Source organism: Poecilia reticulata, chromosome 1 (assembly GCF_904066995.2).
Source record: "Poecilia reticulata chromosome 1, P_reticulata-male-v2, whole genome shotgun sequence".
Classification (NCBI taxonomy): Eukaryota; Metazoa; Chordata; class Actinopteri; order Cyprinodontiformes; family Poeciliidae; genus Poecilia; species Poecilia reticulata.
The window spans coordinates 32,377,011-32,401,046 of NC_088830.1; the positions used below are offsets into that span (position 1 = coordinate 32,377,011).

General features: G+C 39.3%; 1 protein-coding gene across 3 annotated transcripts; it reads left to right on the forward strand.

The window, feature by feature from the left end:
- Positions 1-353: 353 nt before the first annotated feature.
- dkk2 (dickkopf WNT signaling pathway inhibitor 2) lies at positions 354-22,966 on the forward strand. 3 transcript variants are annotated; one of them, XM_008422485.3, is made up of 4 exons: positions 354-913; positions 14,571-14,721; positions 19,327-19,458; positions 20,792-22,966. In XM_008422485.3, the coding sequence occupies exons 1-4, from the start codon at positions 722-724 to the stop codon at positions 21,040-21,042; spliced, it is 726 nt and encodes a 241-aa protein (XP_008420707.1). In that variant the 5' UTR covers positions 354-721; the 3' UTR covers positions 21,043-22,966. The 3 variants fall into 3 exon arrangements, with proteins under 3 accessions (XP_008420707.1, XP_008420699.1, XP_081467774.1); XM_008422477.3 differs by having other exon boundaries at positions 372-913; positions 14,568-14,721; XM_081611648.1 differs by lacking the exon at positions 354-913 and adding an exon at positions 13,584-13,718 and having other exon boundaries at positions 14,568-14,721.
- The last annotated feature ends 1,070 nt before the right edge of the window (positions 22,967-24,036 follow it).

Consider the following 24,036-nt stretch of genomic DNA (forward strand, 5'->3'; position numbering starts at 1 on the left):
AAGTTTTGCTACAACTTTCAGGTTCTCTGCTGGTTTTGGGTTATCACATAAAATCCTGATAAAATGCACCGAAGTGTTTGACAAAATGTGGAAAAGTTTTAAATCAACCTACAGCAGAGGGAAAATCAGTTTTTATTCGACATTACGGAGCCAGAATGTACCGAACATTAGAGTCTCATAAATAAATGAATGACTCTGAAGATGGAAAAGTTTCCTCCTTTCTCACAATGACTCTTTTTAAACCAGCCAAACTCTGACTTTTTCTTTGCCTCCTTTCTTCCCCATCTTACCTCCCAGTAAAAAGGGTCAAGTGCTCCGTTAAAACACACAGTGTATAATTTTATGGGCTTTTCCCGGCGGACGCTGCTGCAGTCGGAGCGGCAGCCGCGGATCAGTTTCAGGCTTTGTCAGATGCTGAATGGGGGCGGAGGAAGAAAACTCATTAGAGTCCTATAAAAAAACAGAAAGTATCTGCGATCATAAAGGAGCCTGCAGGAGGACAGAGAGCCACTCTGCCGGTGGAGACCTCCTCACACACTCCTCACACACACACACTCCTTCATCACTCAGCCCGCCAGCGCGCTCGGTGCGTGGCGCACGGACAGAGCCGGGGCGCGCTGCTCACTCAGACATAACCTGTAGCTTGTTCCACAGGATCAAACCTTCTTTTTATGATTATTATTATTATCATTACGTTGAAACCGCGGTGTTAATTTAGAGGATGCTCGACTCAGCTTGGAGTAGATGCTGCTTTGTGCTGTTTCTCGTCGCTTCTGTGAGGACGGAGGCATCCCAGGTGTCCGAGGCGCGTCCGAAAGCCAACTCCATCAAGCCCTCTTCCCTGGAGGAGACGCCGACCCAGGCAGCGAACCGGTCCGCCCCGGTCACCAGGAAGCAGCGGCTCCTCCCGCAGGTACGCTCCTCCAATTCCCGACCTGCTAAAACATGACGTCTGGTGATTTTACGCACAAAAAGGAGTAAGATAAAATCGTAGCTGCTTTTCCTTTTCTGCTCCATTTCTTGTTTCTTTTCTCTTCTTTTCTTGCCCAGTTCAAGTTCCGCAGCTTTTAATGAGCCTGAACTGCATTTGATCCGCTGAGGATCAGAACCTAAAGCGCTTTGCCTCAAATACGGACTAGATTGTTCAATATTGATTATGGACTGATCGATTGGTTTTGGTGAAACCTTTACTCTGCGTTTGCTCAAACAACCAAAAAAAGTTAAAATTCACTGTTTTTATGGACATTAAGGTGACATTTGATGGGCTTAATCTTCAAACACTTTAAAAAATATCGGTGATTTGAAACTTGAGTCATTAAATGCTTGATTTCTCAAGATCTTGCTGTTTTTACATTAGACATTTAAAAAGTGCTTTATGCCTAAAAGTCTTTGAAATATTCAGTATTTTTGTGTTTTCACAAGTAGAACCGGAAACTTAGGCATCAAACTCTGTTTCTAAGATTCTTTGATTGTAGAATAATGCAGATTATTGTGTTTTTGTGCTTTAAAGTGATCTACAACAGCACTTAAATAACCTGCTCTGTGTTTCACACAAAGTATGAGCTTCAAAATGTCCAACCCTAAGTTTAACTGATGAGAGTTGAACCTGTAGTTCAAGTTTAATTGTCAAAGTGTTGCAGTTTTTATGCTAGACGCCATTAAAATACTCTAAAAGTCCTAAAACGTGTCTGAGTTTCACATGCAGAAGAAAAGATGGAATTACTCTGTAGCTGCTTTTATCATTTTTATCCACTTTTACAAAGCAAAGGTTTTACTCACCGTTGAAGTTATGAAAGCACTGAAATTACTCCTTTTCTTGCGGTTTTGCAGAAAGAATAAAGGTGTCATAAATCACAGAGTTTACTGTTACAGATCGCTTATTATAGTGGATAATTAGGCACTATAATTAGGTTTCAGTGGTCTGAGAGCAGCAGTCTGTCTAAAATGAGTTTAATGCTCCCAAAACATCTGAGAAGCTGTTTTATTATCTTCCAAATAAAAAGTAAAAGTTTTACTTCCCAATAATTACGATTTTTTTGATAATATTCAGGTTATGCTAGTATAAATACGGTGGTTTTTAATCTAGACACCATTTAAGACACTGCAATAGACATTCTTGAGTATATTCATAAATATAACAAGCATTTCTGAGATCATAAACTGAAGTATAATCCAGTTTAGGTCTAAATATTCCAGTTTTCATACTTTGTTCCCTTTCAAGTGATCTAAATGGCGAAGAGAACCAATGAAAATGACACATTTGTGTCATTTAAAATGAATTAAATGATGGTTTAAGACGACACAAACTTTATAGTAAAGGTTATTTGATTAGAGTAGAATGTTACTTTCCATGTCTTAAAGGATTACTGATCAAATGCAGTCCAAAAAACGGCGGAATTTCCCTTTACTTAAGTGCCCAAATTGGAATTTATGATTCAGGATTGAACTCCAAAAATCACAGAATAAAACCCGAAACAAGCTCTTCCTGTCATGTGTGAATCGTTAGTGGGAATTTGGAGCGTCGGACCCTCGTAAACCCCTAATTGCCTTTTCCAACCTGACGCCGCTGGCGGGAGCTGCTAGCATCCACAGTAAATCATTAATGCAGCAGAAATGTGAGAAAAAGTTAACACTTGAGGTAATTTTCTGTCTGGGTCTTAGTGCTGTTAAAGTGGTCCAGACGCTTGCTGGGATTATGGGGCCCTTACTGGGGGGCTAAGCTAACGCCGCTCAGAATGTGGTCAGCTCAGGTTTTCATCTCTCACTAAACACACAAACGCTTTTTAACTTTTAATCTAACTGTTAGGACTTCAAAGTTAAAGTCCGGGTCGTTGAATCCGCCTCTCTGTGCAGCTTTCCATCTCACCCTGATGACTGATATCTGCTCTTGTCCGTCATATTCACCTTTTCTGTTACATCATTCTGCTGTTGCGGTGGAGGCCTTTAATACCCGCTAAGTGCTGACGGCCGGCTCAGAGCAGGAATCGCAGGAAAAGCCGCTCTCTCCTCTGCGGAGTGCGGAAAAACAACCTCAAGCGGCGCTGCCAAACCGCAGATTGAACGGCTGCTCTGCCACCGCCGCAGTGTTTCGGAGGAGCGGACAGTGGGGGGAACCATCTGCATGTGCAGAGACCCACGGTGGCTTTCCACAGCATCAGGATGCCGCAGTTTTTATGGCAGGTTAAAGGTCCCGGTGCATCTCTTCATCACACTGCAAAAGCACAAAATCTTACTGTCATTTTGTTTCTACCGCAAATATCTTAACACACTTGAAATAAGAAAAAAATAACTTACAAGTAACTTTTAATAAAGAAACAGGAGCTCCTTTTAAGTCAGTAATTCCTTAATATTGATGAAAAAGTATTTGTTTCATTGGCGGATTATTTCGCCAAAAATGTCTTGTTAGACGTGAAATAATTAATCTGCAACTGGAACTAAAACTTTTTCATCAATATTAAAGAATTACTGACTTAAAACGAGCTCCTATTTCTTTATGAAAAGTTACCCAGGTGTTAGTTTTGTCTTATTTCAAGTGCACTAAGATATTTGCACTAGAAATTAGACCAGAAATACTTGGTAAGATGTTGTGTTTTTTCAGTGCATGAGGTTTTATATATAGGTAGTAATTCCAGTTTTAGTTTTGAACTAACAACTGCAGGATTTCCTTTCCAAAGTTTGTCACAGTGGAAGTTTAAACATCTTCTCTCCGTCATTTGTGAGGCTAATTACTGTGATTAAAGCAGCTGTGTGCAGATTTGGGACAGTTTGCTGAACTGTGAATCAGTGGGTTACGTATTATCACTGCTCTGCACTACGGCTCACCGCCCAGGGTGGCAACATCTGAAGGCCAAAAGGTTTTCAAATCAATCCGTTTTCTATTGTTTGTTTGAATCACCAGTCGAAGGGTTTGGGGATCATCTTAGTGTTTCTGAGAAGTTTGGCTACGTTCCCACAGCAGGAAAACCCAAATCTGACTTTTCCAAGCCAGCCTGAACGGCCCGATTCTGATCTTTTCATTCCCCCAAAAATCCAGTTTGTGCCACTTCCTTATGTGGATCTAAAATAGTTTCCAAAGAGTCTGAAGTCTGAACTTTCCTGTCGCATTTTATCCGACTTTTATGTCATTGTCGTGAGACATGCATCGCAATTCTGCACCAGAAGAAGCCAGATCTGCTCGTAAACAATGACTGAAAATTATAATTATGAATTTCAGGAAGAGGTGAAGCATCACCTTACAGTTCCACCTCTCACAGTTCAGACTCCACAAACAAACAGATTCCTCTACAGTCAGTGGTCCAGAAATATCTGCTGCTATTAGTTGTGCTTTCATTTGATCAGCTTTCATTTGATCAGCTTTCATTTGATCAGCTTTCATTTGATCAGCTTTCATTTGATCAGCGTCCGTTATTACTTTCATAAACAGTGCGCTGCTGTGTGATGTCTGCGTTCTTGTTTGGGATTGTGAACCGTTCATTCAGAAGTCATCATTCAGTAATATGAACGACCACATAAAAAGAAAAAATGAATCAAAGAATTGGAACTGAGCATGAAGAGCCGCTGTGTGAACGCAGCCTCAGTAGTTTTGAGAAGAGACTTCATCAGGCGTGTGTGTAGAAACCAGGCAGGAAGCATCAGATCTGACCAGTTACTTTATTCAGTGAAAGCAAAGATTAACTTTATTGAACAATCTGGGCAGCAGATGTCCGTTTAGGATTCCTCTGTCTCCAGAAGGCGACTGTTGAGGAAAAGGACAGGAAGTAGAAAGTTTATCATTTCGATGTGAGAACAGTCACTGCTGGGGTCTGATTGCTGCTCTCTGACTGCGCCGTATTAGAAATGCACAGAAATACCAGGTTACTTGTAAAAAAAGGAGAAAGTTTGAGGATTTTCTTTTAGAATGATGGCAGTAGGCAGCATGAGGTGGGGGAGGGGCCGCACTGCTTTGCTCCATTCAGCAGGAATCTTCCTCTGGCTTCTCATTTAAGATGAATAAAAACCTCTAGCTCTTTTATCGACGTGCTAAACTACCACACCACATAGAACTCAGTTCATTCTTCAGAGGTTTTCAGGTTGTTTCCTTCAGTGGTTCTTGGTGCAGCGCCCCCACAGGCGAGGAGGGGAACAGGTTTTCCAAAAGGTTAAGATCGTTTGACTCAGTGCAATATGATCATAAACTGCAGGAGGTGAAAATGTAACAAATTAGTTCCCAATAAAACTTAATTTACCCGACTGTGTGAAAACAACCTAAGAAACTCTGTCTCTCTTTCTTTAGATTTCCACTTCAATATTCCAGTTCCAGCCTTTATATTCTTTTTTTATGCCACAATGTCAATTATTTACAGATTAAGAAGTCATTTAGAGAATTTACAACAATATTTCTGTGAGTGAAGAGGAGGAACAGACACACAAACATGTTAGCATTTCCCTGCTCCAGACAGGAAAATGCTAGCGCTGGCTATGCTAGCCAATGCTAGCCAATGCTAATGTTTCCTTCCTTCATTTGGCTCAGGCACAGAAAAACAGCAAGTCGATACTAAATCGCATTGTTGAGAATGAACCTGCAGGAGTGAGCATCTCTGATCTGAAACACATCAAACGTCTTTCCGAGTTATCTGGTGAATTTCGTTCTGCATCAGATTACGGGTGGGTGATACTTAAGGTTTGATCGCAATATTGTCTGCTAGTATTTTGATAAAAGTGATGATAAAATCTATGTATCACTTTTTTATGTAACTGTCTGGCTGTGACAGCAATCAGAACCAAACAAACACAAACCCTGCTGCTGAAAAACCTTCATATTATCAATGAGTCATAAAGAAGTGTGATTTGTATCACTAAAAAGCACACAGTATTTCATCATATGATATTTATTGATACTCTCAGAAACAATTAGAGGAAAAAAATAGTAAAAATAGAGTTTTTGAAATACATGGTTTGTGCTAAGTGTCCCAGTCAAAGTAACAATCGGATGGAAAAGCGTTGTGTTTTAAAAAAAAAAAAACAACTTTGTGAAAATTCTCCCAATTCAATTCAGTTCACTTTATTGTGTCCCTGAAGGACAATCCATTTGCAACGAGTAGTGCTGACAGCCAACACATTCACGCAAACATGACAATTAATAAAACAAAGATAAGAAGATCCATCAGAGACAAATGTCAAAAAAGAAGATAATTCTCAGAGTAAGATACTAACCGCTCAGGACTACTCCGCCCAACCCCACTTCACACAACCTCAAGTACCGCTTAGGGACCCTCATGTGTGGTGTTTCCTCTGATGACAGAGGAGACCTGTGTTTATCTTTAAAGGCAAACAGGCCCAGATTTCCCATGATGCTCTCTGCCTCCTCTTCCTTGTGTGGGACCAGCGTGGAGCTGAAGACGCTGCCGTTCCTGGAGTCTCAGGGCGTCTTGGCTGAAAACACATGTGTTTTGTGTGATGAAAGCAGCGGCGTTTGAAGGCGGTGTGAGTGACTGGTGCACCGTCATCCCTATGTTATCCGATACTGGCCGTCTTCTGCTTCCAGGGCATGAAGTCTGTTTACTCAGCCACATTGTTTATTTGACTCCTTCAGGCCCGCGGTGCTCATTAACACCATTCATAGCTTCAGGTTTCTGACTCTGCTCCTGCCATCATGAGACAGAGTGAAAAACGGCTGAACTGAAGGGGAATCATGAAAAGTAAAGATTTCACCATTTTCCGTTTTAGGACTTTGGTCTTTACAGCTGAATTATGGCTCATGTGAGTGTTGTGTATTTTCTAGGCACACAGTCCCTTTTTTAGCATAATTAACTGTTGTTGGTGCAAGTATAACTTTAAAGAATATTGATTTTGTGTCTCAACCATATCTGATGCATTGAAATTGGCCTCTGTCTCTTTAAGAACCTTCTGTCCTTTCCAGCATTCTGGTATTTAATGGCGATTATAAAAATAAAAATTCTTACAAAGAAATAATATACTGACCAAAAAACATTTCAGCAAATTATTTTTCCCCAATATGAAATTTATTAAACTAATATTTACTACAGTAGGAAACGTTTATAAAATACTTCCTGTGACGTCAGAGCAACAAAGCTGGTGTATAAACAAGAGGTCTCACTCCAATATGATCTCTTGGTTTGTGTCTGGTCTGATGATTTTTAGTTAAAACGTTTCATTCAGTGAAGTTACAGCGGAACGAGTGTCAAAAGTTTTACTGACATGATTTGGTTTCGCAGATCATTAAACGTTTTGACTGTTATTGATCTGATACTGACTCAGTCTCGATATCTTGGACCGATCCGTCCCGCTCTGCGACCAGCATTCACTTTTTCTTGGACAATCGTTTGCATTGTGTTGTTGGCTTCACAGCAGTCCATCACACTGAGCATGCATGAAGCGACAGTGGAGAGGAAAAGTTTCCTTTAACAGGAAGAAACCTGCAGCAGAACCAGAACCGGGCTCATTGTGAGCAACCATCTGCCATGAACGACTGGAGGTTTTTATGACAAAGAAAATAATCCAATTTAACATCAGTTAACCTGAAATAAACCTTTGAGATAGCAGCATCATTTTCTACAGAAATAAATGCAGAGAACTGTGAAAGCAGTGAGAACTACATCTGGATTCTCAGTTTCTCCTCACCATGATAATCACTGCAGCCAGAGAGTTTTTACTAATTAAACTGAAACAGATGGCTCTGTTAGAATGATGTGTTCCTTTTGCTGTCATTGTTACATTTTTTAGAGTTTTTATGCAGACTAGACCCGAGTAGAAATTACATTCCTGCTGTTATTTATAGGCATAACGGAAAACTTCTTTGGAAATGACATCATAACTGAGGAATGGGTAGATGGAGGTAAATACGGGAAGGATTGTTCAAAGATCCTGCAGTAAATCCCTTGTAGATTGTTGCTCCCGCACATTTAGTGTTTCTCTTCAAAGCAGCGGGTCTCCACCGGCACTAGACCCGCGGTTTCCCATATGGACCGGTGTCTGTGTATCACCAGCATGCAGGGCAGGGCGCAGCACACGCACCGTGTTTAGATCCACGGGCCGCGCTTTTATGTGTGAAGGCAAAAATAAGGGAGCAGATATGAGATGGGCACGATGCATCCGAATGTCCCTCAGAAGTGAGACGAGGTGCTTCAAAACGCGACGAGGGGAGATTATCAGCTGCGGTTGGAGGTGCCGTATCGCTCAGATCTGTCTTTCAGTTTGGTTTTTGATGGAAGAGGTGTCCTCAGGTCTGCGCCAGCCTTTCAGATTCATTGTTGCTGATCTAAAAGTGCAGCTCAGCCGGACGGACAGATCTGAAGTGGCCCAGCATGTGGCTGGCCCCGCTTGTCTCAGTATTTAGATAACAGCACATTTTTCTTGTCAGGGGAGAAAAATTCCAGCTGCAAATTCCCAAACTTCTCCTCATATTTCCAACAAATTCATCTGCTTATGTTTGCCCCAGCAGCCCTCAGGAATGCACGCATCTCTCTTAATAAACAGAGCCCAGCTTTGAAGTTAATGCTTTAATTCAGAAAAACTATTTTCACAAAATCTATGAAGTATTACATCAGATTAAGGCAGTAACCGGAGTTACAACATATTGTTTTAATGAAGGAGTATGACTATCAGTCTGAGGACCATCTTAATGTCGGTTCATTAGGCAGAGGCTGGAGCCGGCGGTGATTAGCACGACGGCAGACAACCTGGTCCTTTCGAAAAACCAGAGACTCCAAACCAGATTATTGCACGTTTAATCTGTCCTCAGACAGAAATGTTAAATGGCAGTTTGTGCTTTGAGAGGGAGCTGAAGGTTGTTAAAGATGGCTTTCTACAGAGACGTTGTTCAGTAAACAGGAAAGATGTGGCACATGAGGGTTGGCTCAGTTTTTAATACCTTTAAATCTAGAATTGCATCCAGGTGTGCAGCATTATTACCTGCCGTCAGTGACTTGTAATGTATTATGCAACATAGCAGAGCTGCAGTCTATAATGGAGCAAAATGCATATAAATTCACTGCATGAATGGGAAACTTTTTATATGTTAAATGAAGAGCTAAAACCGACAGAATTGTAATAAGATTTCTATATTCTCCAAACCCTTTGAGCAACCTGTTCCCCTCCTCGCCTGTGGGGGCGCTGCACCAAGAACCACTGAAGGAAACCAGATAAAAACCTTTGAAGACACTGAACACAACTTCCTTCTTCAGTAAAATCTGAGTAGCGTCAGATTTTATTGATGCCTGAATACTCCGAGTCATTTCTGCCGCAATGCGTTGATTTGGTTTTATTTACCCAGAATGCCCTGCGTTGTAGTCCACTTCCTGCTTTTGGAGCAGTCTCCCGTCCGTTTGCATTCAGACCTCAGCAGAACCAAAACCAGTTTATAGGTGGATCACAGTTCGTTTTTGGTCAGAATTAGAGTTTGATCCACAAAACCCAAAAAGAAAAATGATAATATTAACCTGATCCTGCTGCTTCAATACGATTTAACAGGAAAAATACAACCTGCTGTTGATAAATTAATTCCTCCAAGTCTGTTTTTTATTACTGGCCACACTGGAATATTTATTTGAATACTTATGAATTAAAATAAATATTCTGTTTATAGATATTTAACTTGCTAGCTAAATATTTAGTTTGGATCCAAACTAAAGTTTAGTTTAGATCGATAAGCCAATATTTAATCCATTTGTTATATCCATTAACTTCCTGGTTAAATATTTAGTTTAAAACTGTGACATTTATGAACAACTGTATAAATATGTGAAAATATGAAAAATAACCTTCATAATTTTCTCTGGCAACAGGCTAAATAATTCAAAATATTGACCGTGTAGCTTTACAAACAGCTCCTCGTATGATGATGTCTAATTTATAAATGCTGCAGCTGCTGTTTGTGAAACCCCCTGCTGGGTTTTGTTGACTGTGTTTAAACACCAACTGGAGATTTTAAAAGAACCAACAGAGTTGATGAACAAATCTTGACATTTATAAATCCAGAGTACAGCAGCTCTGTGCTCAGCTCTTACTTTGTTATCCATGTTGAAGCTTTTTATTTTTACTGTTTTGTTTTGAAATAAAACACACAGTAAAAGTGACACAAACTCATAACATTAAACCGTGGCACTCAGGACATTTTAATTGGTGTCTGTGAGCCAGTAAGTTTGTTAAACTCCAAACCAGCTGCTGTGGCGGGAGAAACGGCAAAGCTCTCACCGAACGGAATCAAATCCAAGTCATCGTTATTTTTATGGAATATTGTTTTTAGTCAAAGTTTATGTCATTTTAATCCATGCAAAAAGATTTAATTATGTGCAAATATATCTAATAATGAGGTACAGAGACACGGGTGAAAGGATAAGCTTTAATAAAAAGCTGTTTCCCTCTTTTTTCCTTTTATTATATTACATAAAGTCTTTATAATAACCACCTTTAAGAGGCATTAGAGAAAATCTATAAAACACCATGGCTCTGTTACTTTCATCAACACGTTAAGTGTTTGATTTCTTGGAATCTGACATGATGATGGATGAGCATTCAGCTTGAATTCAAGCTAATTTCTCTTTGGCTCTGTCAGCGACTCCATCTGTTTTCAAAGAGTCAGACTGGCAACCGTCCAGAAAGCTGCAATCATCTTAATTTTCCAGAGCTGAAGCACAGAAGAAAGAAATTATAACATACTGGAATATTAATGCTGTTGATTTAAACATTTTTGTCTGAACTGATCCCCGTTTTGTTTAGTTTTTTCCCTGTTTGCTGTTTGGCGCGACCACCCATCCTTACGGGCGCTGATACGCTGAACCCAGGTTCTTTTTTCTAAGAGTGTGGATGTAATTATTTCACCCAGACTCGGTTGGGACATGTCATTCGCAGGCCCGAGTTGAATAGTTGATGTTTGTCAGTGGTGAGCCGCAGTAAATCAGGTCTGTCAGCGCAGTGCCAGCTGAATGTGGCTGCGGTGCAGCAGCGCAACGCGCTCGTCTGAAACTCAACGCGGTTCATGTCGGTTCCTCCCCCCCCGCTGTTAGCATGTTTTTGGTGTTAATCTGGTGGGAAAACTTTACACCTTTGATCATCTCTCAAACTTTTAAAGGTAAACATGTGAATAATAATAATAATAATAATAATAATAATAATAATAATATGGCTGCACAGTGGCGTAGTTGCCTTGCAGCAAGAAGGTTCTGGGTTCGATTCCCAGCCCTGGTCTTTCTGCATGGAGTTTGCATGTTCTCCCTGTGCATGGTGGGTTTTCTCCTGGTACTCCGGTTTCCTCCCACATTCCAAAAACATGACTGTCAGATTAACTGGCTCCTCCAAATTGCCCCTAGGTGTGAGTGTGTGTGTGGATGGTTGTGTGTCCTGTGTGTCTCTGTGTTGCCCTGCGACAGACTGGTGACCTGTCCAGGGTGACCCCGCCTCTCGCCCGGCACGCAAGCTGGAGAGGCACCAGCAACCCTCCTGACCCCACTGAGGGACAAGGGTGTCAAGAAAATGGATGGATGGATGATAATAATAATAATAATAATAATAATAATAATAATAATAATGGGACGTGAGTGTCAGCATGTTTCACCTCAGAGTTTTCACATCTTTATTTCTCTATTAACTCGGTGCAAATTTCATCACTTTATTTCATACATCTACAAAGTTTATTTGATTTGTGGTGCGTTTTACGCCAAGCGCCTTTGCTTCCGCTCCAAGTCCAAGAACAAAAGGACTTGCATGTGAAAGGAACGTTATAAAGATACTGATTTAAATAAAACTAAATGTGGATGCTTTATTTGCTGTGTCTTCTTGTTTTTCTAATGATTTCAGCTCCTTATATCCGCTGCTGCACTTTGTAGTCTATTTACTCTTTCTGAAAACACCAAAGTCGAATTTCAGCTAAATGAACTATGAAGGAAAATGATTGCTTGCTAAAAATCCCTTCAGTTCCAGCTCATTAAAACTGAACACTTTGTGAGGCCTGAGTGAAAGGGAAGCATTCCTAATCACATTTATTTTCAGTTGCAGGCAACAGTTTAGGGAAAGAACAATTCCAATAAAGATTATTTTGATGTAGAAAAGAAACGTTGGGAACTTAAAGCAAGTATAAAAATACTCTAAAACGGTGAGAGTGGTGCGGTTATCTCTAATAAATCATGAAGAAACACAGATGGTTGTGTTTGGCTAAGATTTACTTTGGTGCAAAGCCTTATGTAGGAGCCTTGTTGTCCAGTTTAACCGGTTATTTTAAGTTTAGTTTTTTATATTGAAACTATCAGAGCAACTTTTCATTTTGGTTCCACTTCTGTTCTGGAAGGATGAAGTCAAAGCAGCGATGCTACAGTGTTCATTTTATTCTGTGTATTTCTACTGTTTCAGCTCTTTAGATTACACAGAAAACGCTTCATTTTTAATTTTAATCAAGCAGCTTGAAGCTGTTTAATCGTCCTCAGGCGATAATGAGTCCTTCACATCTCAGGAGGAAGTTTGGCTCTCTGTTTTTGGCAGGACTGTTTTCAGGCACAAACAACTTGTTTAAGGTAATTTTACAGCATCGCAGTAGATGTAAGTCAAAACTTTGACTAGACCACTGCAAATCTCCATTTGGTTTTATTTTTGAGCCATTAGTTGATCTTATCAGTCCTCAGAAAATCTTACCAAATGTTTTGGGTCATTAATTAGTTTCCTGGGAATGTCTGCTTCACATGGAAAGATAGTTATTCAGATTTTTGACACCATTTTCCGACAATCTTGAGGATGCTGCGATTATGGTGACGGCTCTAAAGATAATCATGATTGGGGAAATTCACCATGTCGGGTTGTCTTGGCCCGCAGCGTGTGCGGCGTTTTCCCGCCGACAAATGAGAACGCAGCCTGGTGAATGTGACGCGTAGCCAATCAGAGAGCAAAATGGCAGAAACAACATTCAGGAATCCAAAATGCAGAAGACCAAACATCTTCCAGGGTGGACCAGACGTAGTATTGACTCGATTTTCTCTGTTAAAAATAAACCAAAAACTGTCGCCATTGCTTCTTCCCGGTCGGCCATGTTTGCTCACTCTGAAGTCACGTTTGGTCTCGAGAGATTTTGAGAGATTTCCATTTTTCCATCTGAATGTTGGTGAGTAAAATCGGTTCCTCTGTGGCGTGTTGTCTTAGGTTTTGAATTTTGCAGTGTGAACCAGGCATTAGACTCACCTTCGTGTTGTTTTTGGGTTGAATCATGACCTCTGACCCCAGCGAGGATAACCGAGGTCTGCAGAGATTTAAATGTCTGTGTTTTCACCATTTTAGATGATGTTTCTCTCTGCGGCTCACTGGAATCTTAAAGCTTCAGGAATCACTATCACCTTTTCTTAATTGCTGTCGTGATTTTGTTTCTCATCTGTTGTTAAATTTGTTCATCTCATGTCATCATGTGTTGCTTTTCGAGGTTTTTTAGCCTACTTCATGTTGTCGGATGGGTTCTGTTTATGATGATTTATTGATTCTGAACCCAAAGAAATCCGTTTTGCTTTCACTCAGGGTCAGTTCAGCTTGATTGGGTTCCCTCTTTAACGAGTTAATTAGCAATAACGTTTTGTATTTGTGGTCAGTCTGACATTAAACTGAATTTGTGACAAATTGAAGTTCAACATTTCACAGCACTGCAGGTTCTGATGAGGACGGAGTTGGTGCTTTCAGCGCTGGGGACAGGAGGAACATGTGCTGAGCAACAACTGGACGCAGTTCGGTTATTTTTAGTGTTTTCACAGGTTAGACACATTAACATGTTAAATGGACATGATGCCTTGAATTCAGTTTATTTATGGTGATTATCTCAGGGTTTCATGGAAGGCTTTGGCATTCTGAAAATGGATTTAGATTCTGATTATTGGTGGTACAATAAATGAAAGACATTCAGTTATTATGGAGATAAAGGGGTGCTATTCAGTTCAGATTCATTTTTCAATACAAAAACAGTATTTATTTATTTATTTATTTATTTATTTATTTATTTATTTATTTATTTATTTATTTATTTATTTATTTTAGTTATTTATGTTTAAACTGAAGTATTGCCTTTTTCTTTTACATCACAGTTTCCTGTCACCTATATGTTGATGATATTCTTTTAGCTCATTATTTTAATTTAATAATCATCAAAACATTTTAAATAAAATAAGAAAATTATTTTAAAAAATAAAAATTTCAAACGTTAATTTCTTGGGGAGTATTTCCAGTTAACATTTCTAATATTGAAGTTTAATGTTAAAATGTTTATACTTAATTTGTAATTTGAAACTACTGATTTTCAATTTGCTTCATAAAACAACAGTCCAGTTTTACTGACTTTTTTTTGCAGATGTTTAATTTTTATTTTAAAGTCTTACTTATTTATCGAGTTCTTTTCAGTACAAATCAAACTTCACCTCAACGCTTTTCTTTGGTTTTAATGTGAAACCCACATGTTTAATATTCAAACAGAAGAATTTCCTTACGTTTCATTTGCCATGTTTCACTAAAATAAAATTATTTTTGAAGATTTCATAAACAAAATGTAAATATTCTTGTGTTTTTGTGCCATACAGAGTTTAAAAACATTTCTGTTTGTTTGTGTGCAGCAGGTGTATCCGTGCAGCAATGACAAGGAGTGCAGCGTCGGCAGCTACTGCCACAGCCCGCAGCAGGCCTCGTCGCGCTGCCTGTCCTGCCGCCGCAGGAAGAAGCGCTGCCAGCGGGACGCCATGTGCTGCCCTGGGAACCGCTGCAGTAACTGTGAGTGCGCACACTTCCACCTCATTTCAGTTTATTATGCAGAAGTTCAAAACTGAATTCAAGAGCTGGGTTTCTTTTCTTCAAACTGATTTAGACTGGAAACTATGTTTGTTTTGGGTCAGATATAAGTCTAGCTTGTTTATTAAGCATGTTCAAAAAACAAGTTTACATAAACTGTACAAAAATAAGATAAATAAAAGACATACAGCAAGTATTAAAACTCTGGCCAGGACCTTAAAATGTTAACTTTGATGAATTAATTACATAGATTTTGAGTCAATCACTTTTTTTTTTTTTTTACATTCAAACGTTTTGAGCTGGAACCTTTGTATTCAGTTGTTTCTGGTACTCCTGTAAATCTGATGCACAATAAACAGCAATAGACAGCAAAGCTAAAGCTGCTTCTCAACACCGAGGTTCATTTCTGTTTTAAAACCAATCTGATTGGACGCTGGGAACGGCTACTGTTGTGCTAAATTGAGTTAACCTATTAGCTAAGCTACTCAATGGTAAAGATGTAGCAGCATTGCAGACGTCGTCACTGCTAGCGTTAGCGTCCGCAGAAATTTCATAAGTTATCATGAATGAAATATGTATTTATTCAATAATTTACCAGCAAAAAGATTTTTTTGAATTGAAAATGTTTGCGTTTGTTTGTCCATATATAGTTTTCAATTAAAATCCAAATACGATTAATTGATTATAGATAACTCAATTAAAAATGATAATTCAGTCCCACCTCTATTTAAAACATTAATAAAAATCTGTTCTGGTTTATTTTTCTGTTGATTCTGTTGACAAATCGAACTGTCGATCTACACACCATCTGTGAAGTGATGAAAGACTTGCACTTAGCATTTAGCCTGCCCTGGTGTGCAAATCTTCATTAGTGCAGACCGAGAACCTGCATAGCATAGCATGAGATTAAGAAAAGTTAATATAAAGTCCTTGTTTTTGTGCATCACTTACATAAAGTATTTTAGCAACGTTTCGTCTTTGTGGTTTGAGTTGCTAAAACAATCCTCAGCAGCCTGATTTTGCTAGAAATCCTATTATGTTTGCTACAGATTCAGATGGCAATAATGAAACATCATTTACTTAAAACTGCATATTTTCATGAGCCAAAGAAATTTACTGCCAAGATGAAATAGTGTGGAGTCTTCGCCTCACTTTCAGTCTGTCAAAAAAACAAATCAACAATTTCTGTATTCCTAAATACTGGGTTAGCTGTAGAATAACAAAATATTTCTGATCTTCTTGCTGTTTCTTTTGATATCACTCAACAGTTACGAGTGAAGGAAGTGCATGGAGTTGCATTCAAAGCCTCTATTTACAGCAGAATTTATAAACACTGTTAGATCTTTACGTATCACCAGCTGGTGTTTATAAATCCTGATTTAAACTTTGTGTATAACTCCTGTTTTCATTGCTAATAATAAATAATGGTCGTAAACAATGACTGTTTAAAGTATTGTAAAGGGATTTATGCGTTTCCTGTCAGAGGACAGGAAATTAAAATGTTTGATATTTCAAACCTCACAGTGACTTGTCCTGATTTAAACGCTGCTGCAGTGAGTACGTTAAAATCAAAAGCCTGAACATCGCTGAGATGCCCGAGTCAAACCTTAACTGGTGAATGTTGACTGTAAAGCCGTGTTCGTGCAGAAACCGTCCTGAAGCTCACACACTCATAAAGATTTATTATCGTCAGTGAATCAACAGATTTATACATCATACTCTTCCCAACCGTGTTGGAAAACAGTTCAATATTCTGAAAGTATCTGAAACATGGTAATAAACTTCACTCCACATTCAAGTCAATTTACAAAACGAATAAATTTTAATCGAAGATACAATCAAACAGATCAAACGGCATTAGTTTATTACTTAAATTAGTTTAAAGAGATCAGAACAATAAAACTTCTCTTTTACATTCTCACACATAACTTGCTGTGCAAAACTCTTTCTGGGTGACGAAGCTGCCCAGAAACCCAACAAACCAAGTTTTTCACTTAAATTTGAGAATAAATTTTAAATACAAAGTTCTGGATAAAAGCCGTTCATGTTAGTCCAATCTTTGAGGTTGACACATTTCTATTTTCACACACATTGCCACACAAGAATGCTGCTTTAATGAAAAATTAGGTAGAAGAAATTAGAAAAGCAGATTTTTTTTTGTAAAAGACTGTTGGCATGGCAACAGTGATAAATAATCGATAAATAAAATTTCCAAGGCGGAGCACCAAACCTTTAACATTTTGGATTTAAGTGTTTAGAACGGGCTGCACAGTGGCGCAGTTGGTAGAGCTGCTGCCTTGCAGCAAGAAGGTTCTGGGTTCGATTCCCGGTCTTTCTGCATGGAGTCTCCATGTTCTCCCTGTGCATGGTGGGTTTTCTCTGGGTACTCTGGTTTCCTCCCACATTCCAAAAACATGATTGTCAGATTAACTGGCTTCTCCAAATTGCCCCTAGGTGTGAGTGTGTGTGTGCATGGTTGTGTGTCTCTGTGTTGCCCTGTGACCTGGTGACCTGTCCAGGGTGAACCCGCCTCTCGCCCGGAACGTTAGCTGGAGATATGCAGCAACCCTCCCGACCCCATTAAGGGACAAGAGTGTAAGAAAATGGATGGATGGATGGATGGATGGATGGATGGATGGATGGGTGTTTAGAACGATATCCTGAGTGTTTCTGTCAACCTTAGCAAGTTTAGAGTTGAGCTAAAATTTCTTCTCCTATCAGTGAAACGTCTCTGTGAGCCGGTTGGATGTGAACCAGAGGAGATGGAGCGATGTTTCTGAGAGCCATCTAAACAAATCAGCGAATGAACCAAACAGAAATAAACTACACACTGCAAGGCTGCACAAGATTGAGTTACAGAAAGAAAGTATTAACATGCATGCACATTAGAAAATAAACACCAATCTATAATGATGTTTAGGCTCAATCAAATGAGAAAAAACAGAAAACTAATCAAATGCACATTCTCTCTGTGTTACTCAACACACTGATCCATTTTATCTGATTAGATCTAATTAAACCAAAACTGCAGGTTAGAAATCAGCAGTGAATTCTGATGCTTTTCTATAAATATACATAAAATACATTTGAAGGTGGCTCAACTTGAAAATGACGGTTAATCTGCTGCTGTGAAAATTAACATCAGAAATTAAAGTTCATCAAATTGATTTAACATGAAACAAGCTGTCTAAACATTGTTTTTAAGTTCTGATAGCTCGTTATTCTTAAATTGAGTTATTATAACTTAATACGGTAATTTAAACTAAGTGATTATTTCACATTATGTAGGAAAACTGTCCTCACCAGTTGAACAAACACCTTTTTATATTGTTTTCAATAACATTATAAATTTAAAGTAACTACTTATCTTAAGTTAGAAGAATTTAAATTCTTGATTCAACTTGAATTAACTGCTCTTTAGTACAGCTACCATAAAACATGGTAGCTGTACCATGTTTAGCTGGTACAGCTAAACATGCTGTACCATGCATTTTACAAAATGCATTTTGTTCTTATAAATCTTACATATCTACTTTTTGTTAAAGTTTCATAAAACAACAGGAAAATAAAACTCCAGCGTTTAACACATCCATCCATCTTCTTCACACCCGTGTCCCTTGATGGGGTCGGGAGGGTTGCGTTCCAGGCGAAAGGCGGGGTCACCTGGACAGGTCGCCAGTCTGTCGCAGGGCAACACACACACACACACACACACACCGAGGGGCAATTTGGAGAGGCCAATTAACCTGACAGTCATGTTTTTGGACTGTGGGAGAAAACCAGAGTACCCAGAGAAAACCCACCATGCACAGGGAGAACATGCAAACTCCATGCAGAAAGACCGGGGCCGGGAATCGAACCCAGAACCTTCTTGCTGCAAGGCAACAGCTCTACCAACTGCGCCACTGTGCAGCCGGCTTTTAACACATATCAGAAAATTTTATGACCAGCTCAGTCACACACATATGCAGCGCTGCTACAGAATCTATGCAACAATAACAAGATAGTCTAGTTTTATCCAGATACTTCACTCACTTCTGCATGCTGGATGCTTGAAACTGAAATTAATACTCAGAAAATGATTCTTTGACCACTTGGGGCCCTCATATATTTGATCAATAAATATCAAAATGAATGAAATGCAGCTGAACACTGTGGCTTCCACACGTTTCACCCCAGTACAGATTCACTGCATCAGAAACCAATATGCTTCAAAATCTTCTTAAGTTCAGTGTTTTTACACCCACATGATGGGTGTTTTTAATACAGCAGCAGGCCTGGGAAGAGAGGAAAAAGGTTCAGGATTCCTTCTCTGATATTCTACTGAAAGTTTTCTGTTCCGTTCCCAAAGTGCTCAGCATTCCCGAAAGTCGTGTGTCTCAGGCCTGCAGTACATTCTGGTCTTTTGAAGAGTCTTTCTAAGAATCTCTATTGTTTCCATGAAAAGGTCCTGCAAAACAAAAATCATGTGATCTAAATAAACTCCATCAAATCTGCGATTTGTTAAACAGCCAAAGACGGCAGGCAGATTAAAACCTCTTCTGTTTTTAATGACCTTGATGTCTATTCTTTTCTTCCTCGCTGCAGATATTTGCGTCTCCATCTCTGAGAGCGTGCTGTCGCCTCACATCTCTGCGATAGATAACCCCAACGTGTTGTCCACCAAGGACCACAGCTGGAGGAAGAAAGGGAGGGGCCAGCCTAAGCATGTGCTAAAGGGTAAGATTTCAGCCTGAAGGGGTCTGAATCTGTCTGTTGTTCCCTTTCTGGAGGTCTGTAAGTTTTCATGGAAGCTGCCAGTCCACAAACTATGTTGATAATTGGCTTTCTGCTCGTGTGTCAGCAATGGCGTACCCGAAGCATAACATTACGAAACCACAAAGCTTTAGCTGTTTCTGCACCTAGTTGGAGCCGTGACGGCAGTTTCACAGGGAGCAGCACACTTTATGTGAAACACAAGAACAACCACAGAATGGAGGTTAGCTTCTATATCGCTAATAAGACTCCAGCTTAGCACTCATGTCAGCTGATTTATGTTAATGCGAGACTCACATCTGAACACACACAACGCACCAAGCTGAAAAGAAACAATGCAGAAGTTTTAAACCAACTTTTACATTTGTAATACTGACTTCCAGGCGCATTGTTAAACATGTGAAAGTGGCTCAACTTGAAAATGAAGGTTCACCTGCTGCTTTTAATATGTCAGGAAAAGTATCTAAAAAATAGAATAAGGAAACATTTATCAAATTACTAAGACTAGTTTAAGTTAGAAGAATTAAAAATTCATGTTTCAACTTGCATAAACAAAATATCTGATAATACTTTTTATGAAACATCACACTGAATTCTCAGAAACATTTATTTTGAACAGGATTTAAACAATGTGAGAAGATTTTGTACTCAACCACAGCAAACTGACATTTATATTAAAATGAGCATTTGCCTTAATAACACACCAGAGGCAAGTCAATGTAGTACACAAGATACAAAAACCTGCCGCTAAGCACCCTGGGAAATAGTTCCCACTGCTGCCTTTTCCTTATTTGTTTTTATAAGTGCTTGTTTACTCAACTCTGAGACAAAATTAATAAAATGTTAGCAACACAACTTACTGCTCTGTTTCTCTTTCATAAACTCAAACATGTAAGTTAAAAATCTATGACTCGCAAAATTGTTTTGACTTAACCCTCTAAGATCAATGCCTGCTCTGCAGTGTGTGTGCAGACTCCAGACCATAGAGGGTTAAAGAGTAGAAGTTAGTTGATACAACAAAATGCAGCTCAAATGTTTTAAAGTGTGAAAATGTTAAATTCTTCTACGGCCTTTTTGAGATTTTCTTCAGACTTCTGCTTCAGTCTCATGATAACAAACCCCAAACACCTACAGCTATGAATGAAAGCTGGCTCTCCAAAGCATAGGAGTCAGAATGCGCATGCACTCCACACTTTTCAGTTCACAAAATCCAAAACGGTTTAGAGCCAGTGAGTACTTTTTGTTGTCTTGCCGTTGACTGCTTTTTGACTCATCATGTCCTGTTCTCCTCTCTAAGGTCACGAGGGCGACCCCTGCCTGCGCTCGTCCGACTGCTCGGACGGCTACTGCTGCGCCCGCCACTTCTGGACCAAAATCTGCAAACCGGTGCTGCGGCAGGGAGAGGTGTGCACCAAGCAGAGGAAGAAAGGCTCCCACGGCCTGGAGATCTTCCAGCGCTGCGACTGCGCCAAGGGCCTCTCCTGCAAGGTGTGGAAAGATGCCACCTCCTCGTCCAAGTCCAGGCTGCACATGTGCCAGAAGAACTGAAGCGGAGGCAGCTGCCGTGGGCGCGGACGCCTCTGTCTCCGTCTGCCACGGAAAGTTTTAAGGGAGAGAATGGCTTGTGGCTGCACTGAGAGGGAGCAAAAGACAAAAAGACTAACAAGAGACAGAACGGGCTGCTGCTGCGTGGGTTTCAAACCCTGCAAGCGGACAGCGAATGGAAACGCTCTGATGTGAGCCGCCGCCACCGCTCTCACGCTCAGGCACGCATCTTTCAGACACACAGGGATGGAAGAGCTTTTCACCCTGCTTCAAAATAAAACACAACATGTTCAGCGAGCCACAGAGAGAGCCGACGGATGCTGTGATGGATGTGGACTTTGTCAAGGTGGAGGCCACTGATGTAGCAAACTTCTTTTTTTAAGCTAAAATACATTAAAACAAATATTCATTACAAGCCTTTCAAGTCAATATTTTAAAGTCATTATTCTAATATTTCTTAAAGGGGCATTATTATGTAAAATTAACTTTTAAAATGTTATTTCCTCATCAAAAACCAACCCGGAGAGTTGTTTTACATGTTAGAGAAATCCTCTAATCTCCATGGCAACCATTGAGTTGAGTAAAACACCTGGGTGGATCTAGCCACACCTTCCAGCTGCAGCTCCTCCCCACTCAGCTCCTTCAGACTAGCCAGCAGGAATTAGCAATCACCTGGTGGAACGGCTGAGCTCATTTTAGGAGCTACTGCTCAGTGAAACGCTGGTAAAAACGGGTTAAAGGTAATGTAATCATTTGCTAAAGGGTTAATAGAGGAGCCATGTTGGGATGACTTCCTGAGGGCGGAGTTTCAGAAAGAGCAGGAGTTCTTAAAGAGACAGAGGCCCAATTTCAAGGCGCAAAATTAGGAAGAAACATTTTTTTAAAGTCATATTTGACACAATTTTATAACACGTGAACATATTTACTTAATTATGCTATAAAATGACACTGTGTGCCTGAAAAACTCATAATACTGCCCCTTTAAGGTTTATTTTGGAAACTATTGTTTGCATCCTTCGAACGGCTTTAGCTGCTTTCATCCAACGCCACATACGCCTAAACCAAAGAATACAGAACATTCCCAGTGCAGTTAACGAGTTTCATCTGCTGCATGAGAGATAAAGCATGATTGTGTTGGCTTTGGAAGCCCTCATTGATCTGTCAGATCCAGCTGCGATCCGCCGGGTTGACAGTCGTGTGTGAGGTGGAGCGCCGCTGTAGACTCAGCGGTACCGGTACCAGACGGAGAGCCGCTCTGCTTTCCCAATCACATTAACGAGACTCGAGGATATGAGGAACTTAGGGTTTTTTTTTTTCCATTTGCGAAGCCTCTAGGAATGGAGACGTGGGAGATTGATTACATAAAGCTGATGTGTTCAAAGGGAATCTGCCGTTTGATTTCTTTGTTTTGTGGTGGTTCACAGCCTGGTTTGTTGTTCAGCCTCTTAAATATGACTGCATACTTTCTTCTCATGACATATTGTAGAGCTTAAATTTTGTTCTGGATGTTTTTTTTAAACAGCTCTAACCCTAAAACTCATAGTATCACTTTAAAACATACATCTTGTAATCATTTGAAATATCAATAAGCTCTTTTATGTAAATAGACTGGAAGCAATGTATTTAAGAATGGATGTATATCGTGTACATATTAACCCTGAACGCTAAAGCCGAAACGGTCGGGTAGAGATGGGGGAGATACGGAGGCAGAGGAGCGCAGAGAGGAAAAGGTTTGACTGGTTTTACAGACTGGCTGCAGCTTGTTACAGGCAGAACAATAAATCCCAAAATATTTTGTGTAAATGGTGTGTAAATGGTGTGAAGATGTATATCCCACTAAAATGATTTGTGTGAATATTGTACGTTGATTTGTTGCTTGTGTTTATAAAATGATAATGGAAGAATAAAAGGAATGTATTTTGTATCAGTGATGAAACAGGATACTTTTTATTACATTTAATTAAAAAAATCTCAGTTGAAATGAATCGATTTTTAATGATCAGCAAAAACATTTTAGGTTACAATAAAAATACTGTGAACACAAAACGACGCCCTTGATGAGATTCAGCAGATTAAAGAAATATGCAACACAGTTCTGGACAATATGTCGCAGAAATATAATACATCATGATTTTATAGAAAATGGTAAAATAGATGCAGCAGAAAATGATACACTGCAAAACAATAGGACACGATGTTATTACATGTAATACGGTATTTTACTAAACATATTCTATGAATACAAATGACAATTTTAAAAATATTTTGTGCAACTGGTGTGAAGATGTGCAGTAAAAATGATCACTGCGAATATTTTACATCGATTTGATTTGTGTTTTTAAAATGGCGAAAAAATGATCAAATGCAACAATTTGATACGATACGATACATTATGACATGATACGATACGATACATTATGACATGATACGATACATTATGACATGATACGATACGATACATTATGACATGATACGATACATTATGACATGATACGATACGATACATTATGACATGATACGATACGATACATTATGACATGATACGATACGATACATTATGACATGATACGATACATTATGACATGATACGATACATTATGACATGATACGATACGATACATTATGACATGATACGATACATTATGACATGATACGATACATTATGACATGATACGATACGATACATTATGACATGATACGATACATTATGACATGATACGATACGATACATTATGACATGATACGATACGATACATTATGACATGATACGATACATTATGACATGATACAATGCGATACATTATGACATGATGCGGTACGATACATTATGACATGATACGATACGATACATTGGACAAAATTCAGCAGTAAATGTATTGAATACAACGTGATGCATTCTGATACTGGATGCTACAATTTAACAAGCTACAATATGACTAAATATAATCATAATATAATAATATATAATAGTATTATTTTACCTTATATGAAGGGGAA

Coding starts and splice junctions, on each gene's coding strand:
- dkk2 (XM_008422477.3), top strand. CDS start 722: ATGCTCGACTCAGCTTGGAGTAGATGCTGCTTTGTGCTGTTTCTCGTC. Junction 14,722..19,326: donor TGGGAACCGCTGCAGTAACT/GTGAGTGCGCAC, acceptor TCCTCGCTGCAG/ATATTTGCGTCTCCATCTCT. Junction 19,459..20,791: donor GCCTAAGCATGTGCTAAAGG/GTAAGATTTCAG, acceptor CTCCTCTCTAAG/GTCACGAGGGCGACCCCTGC.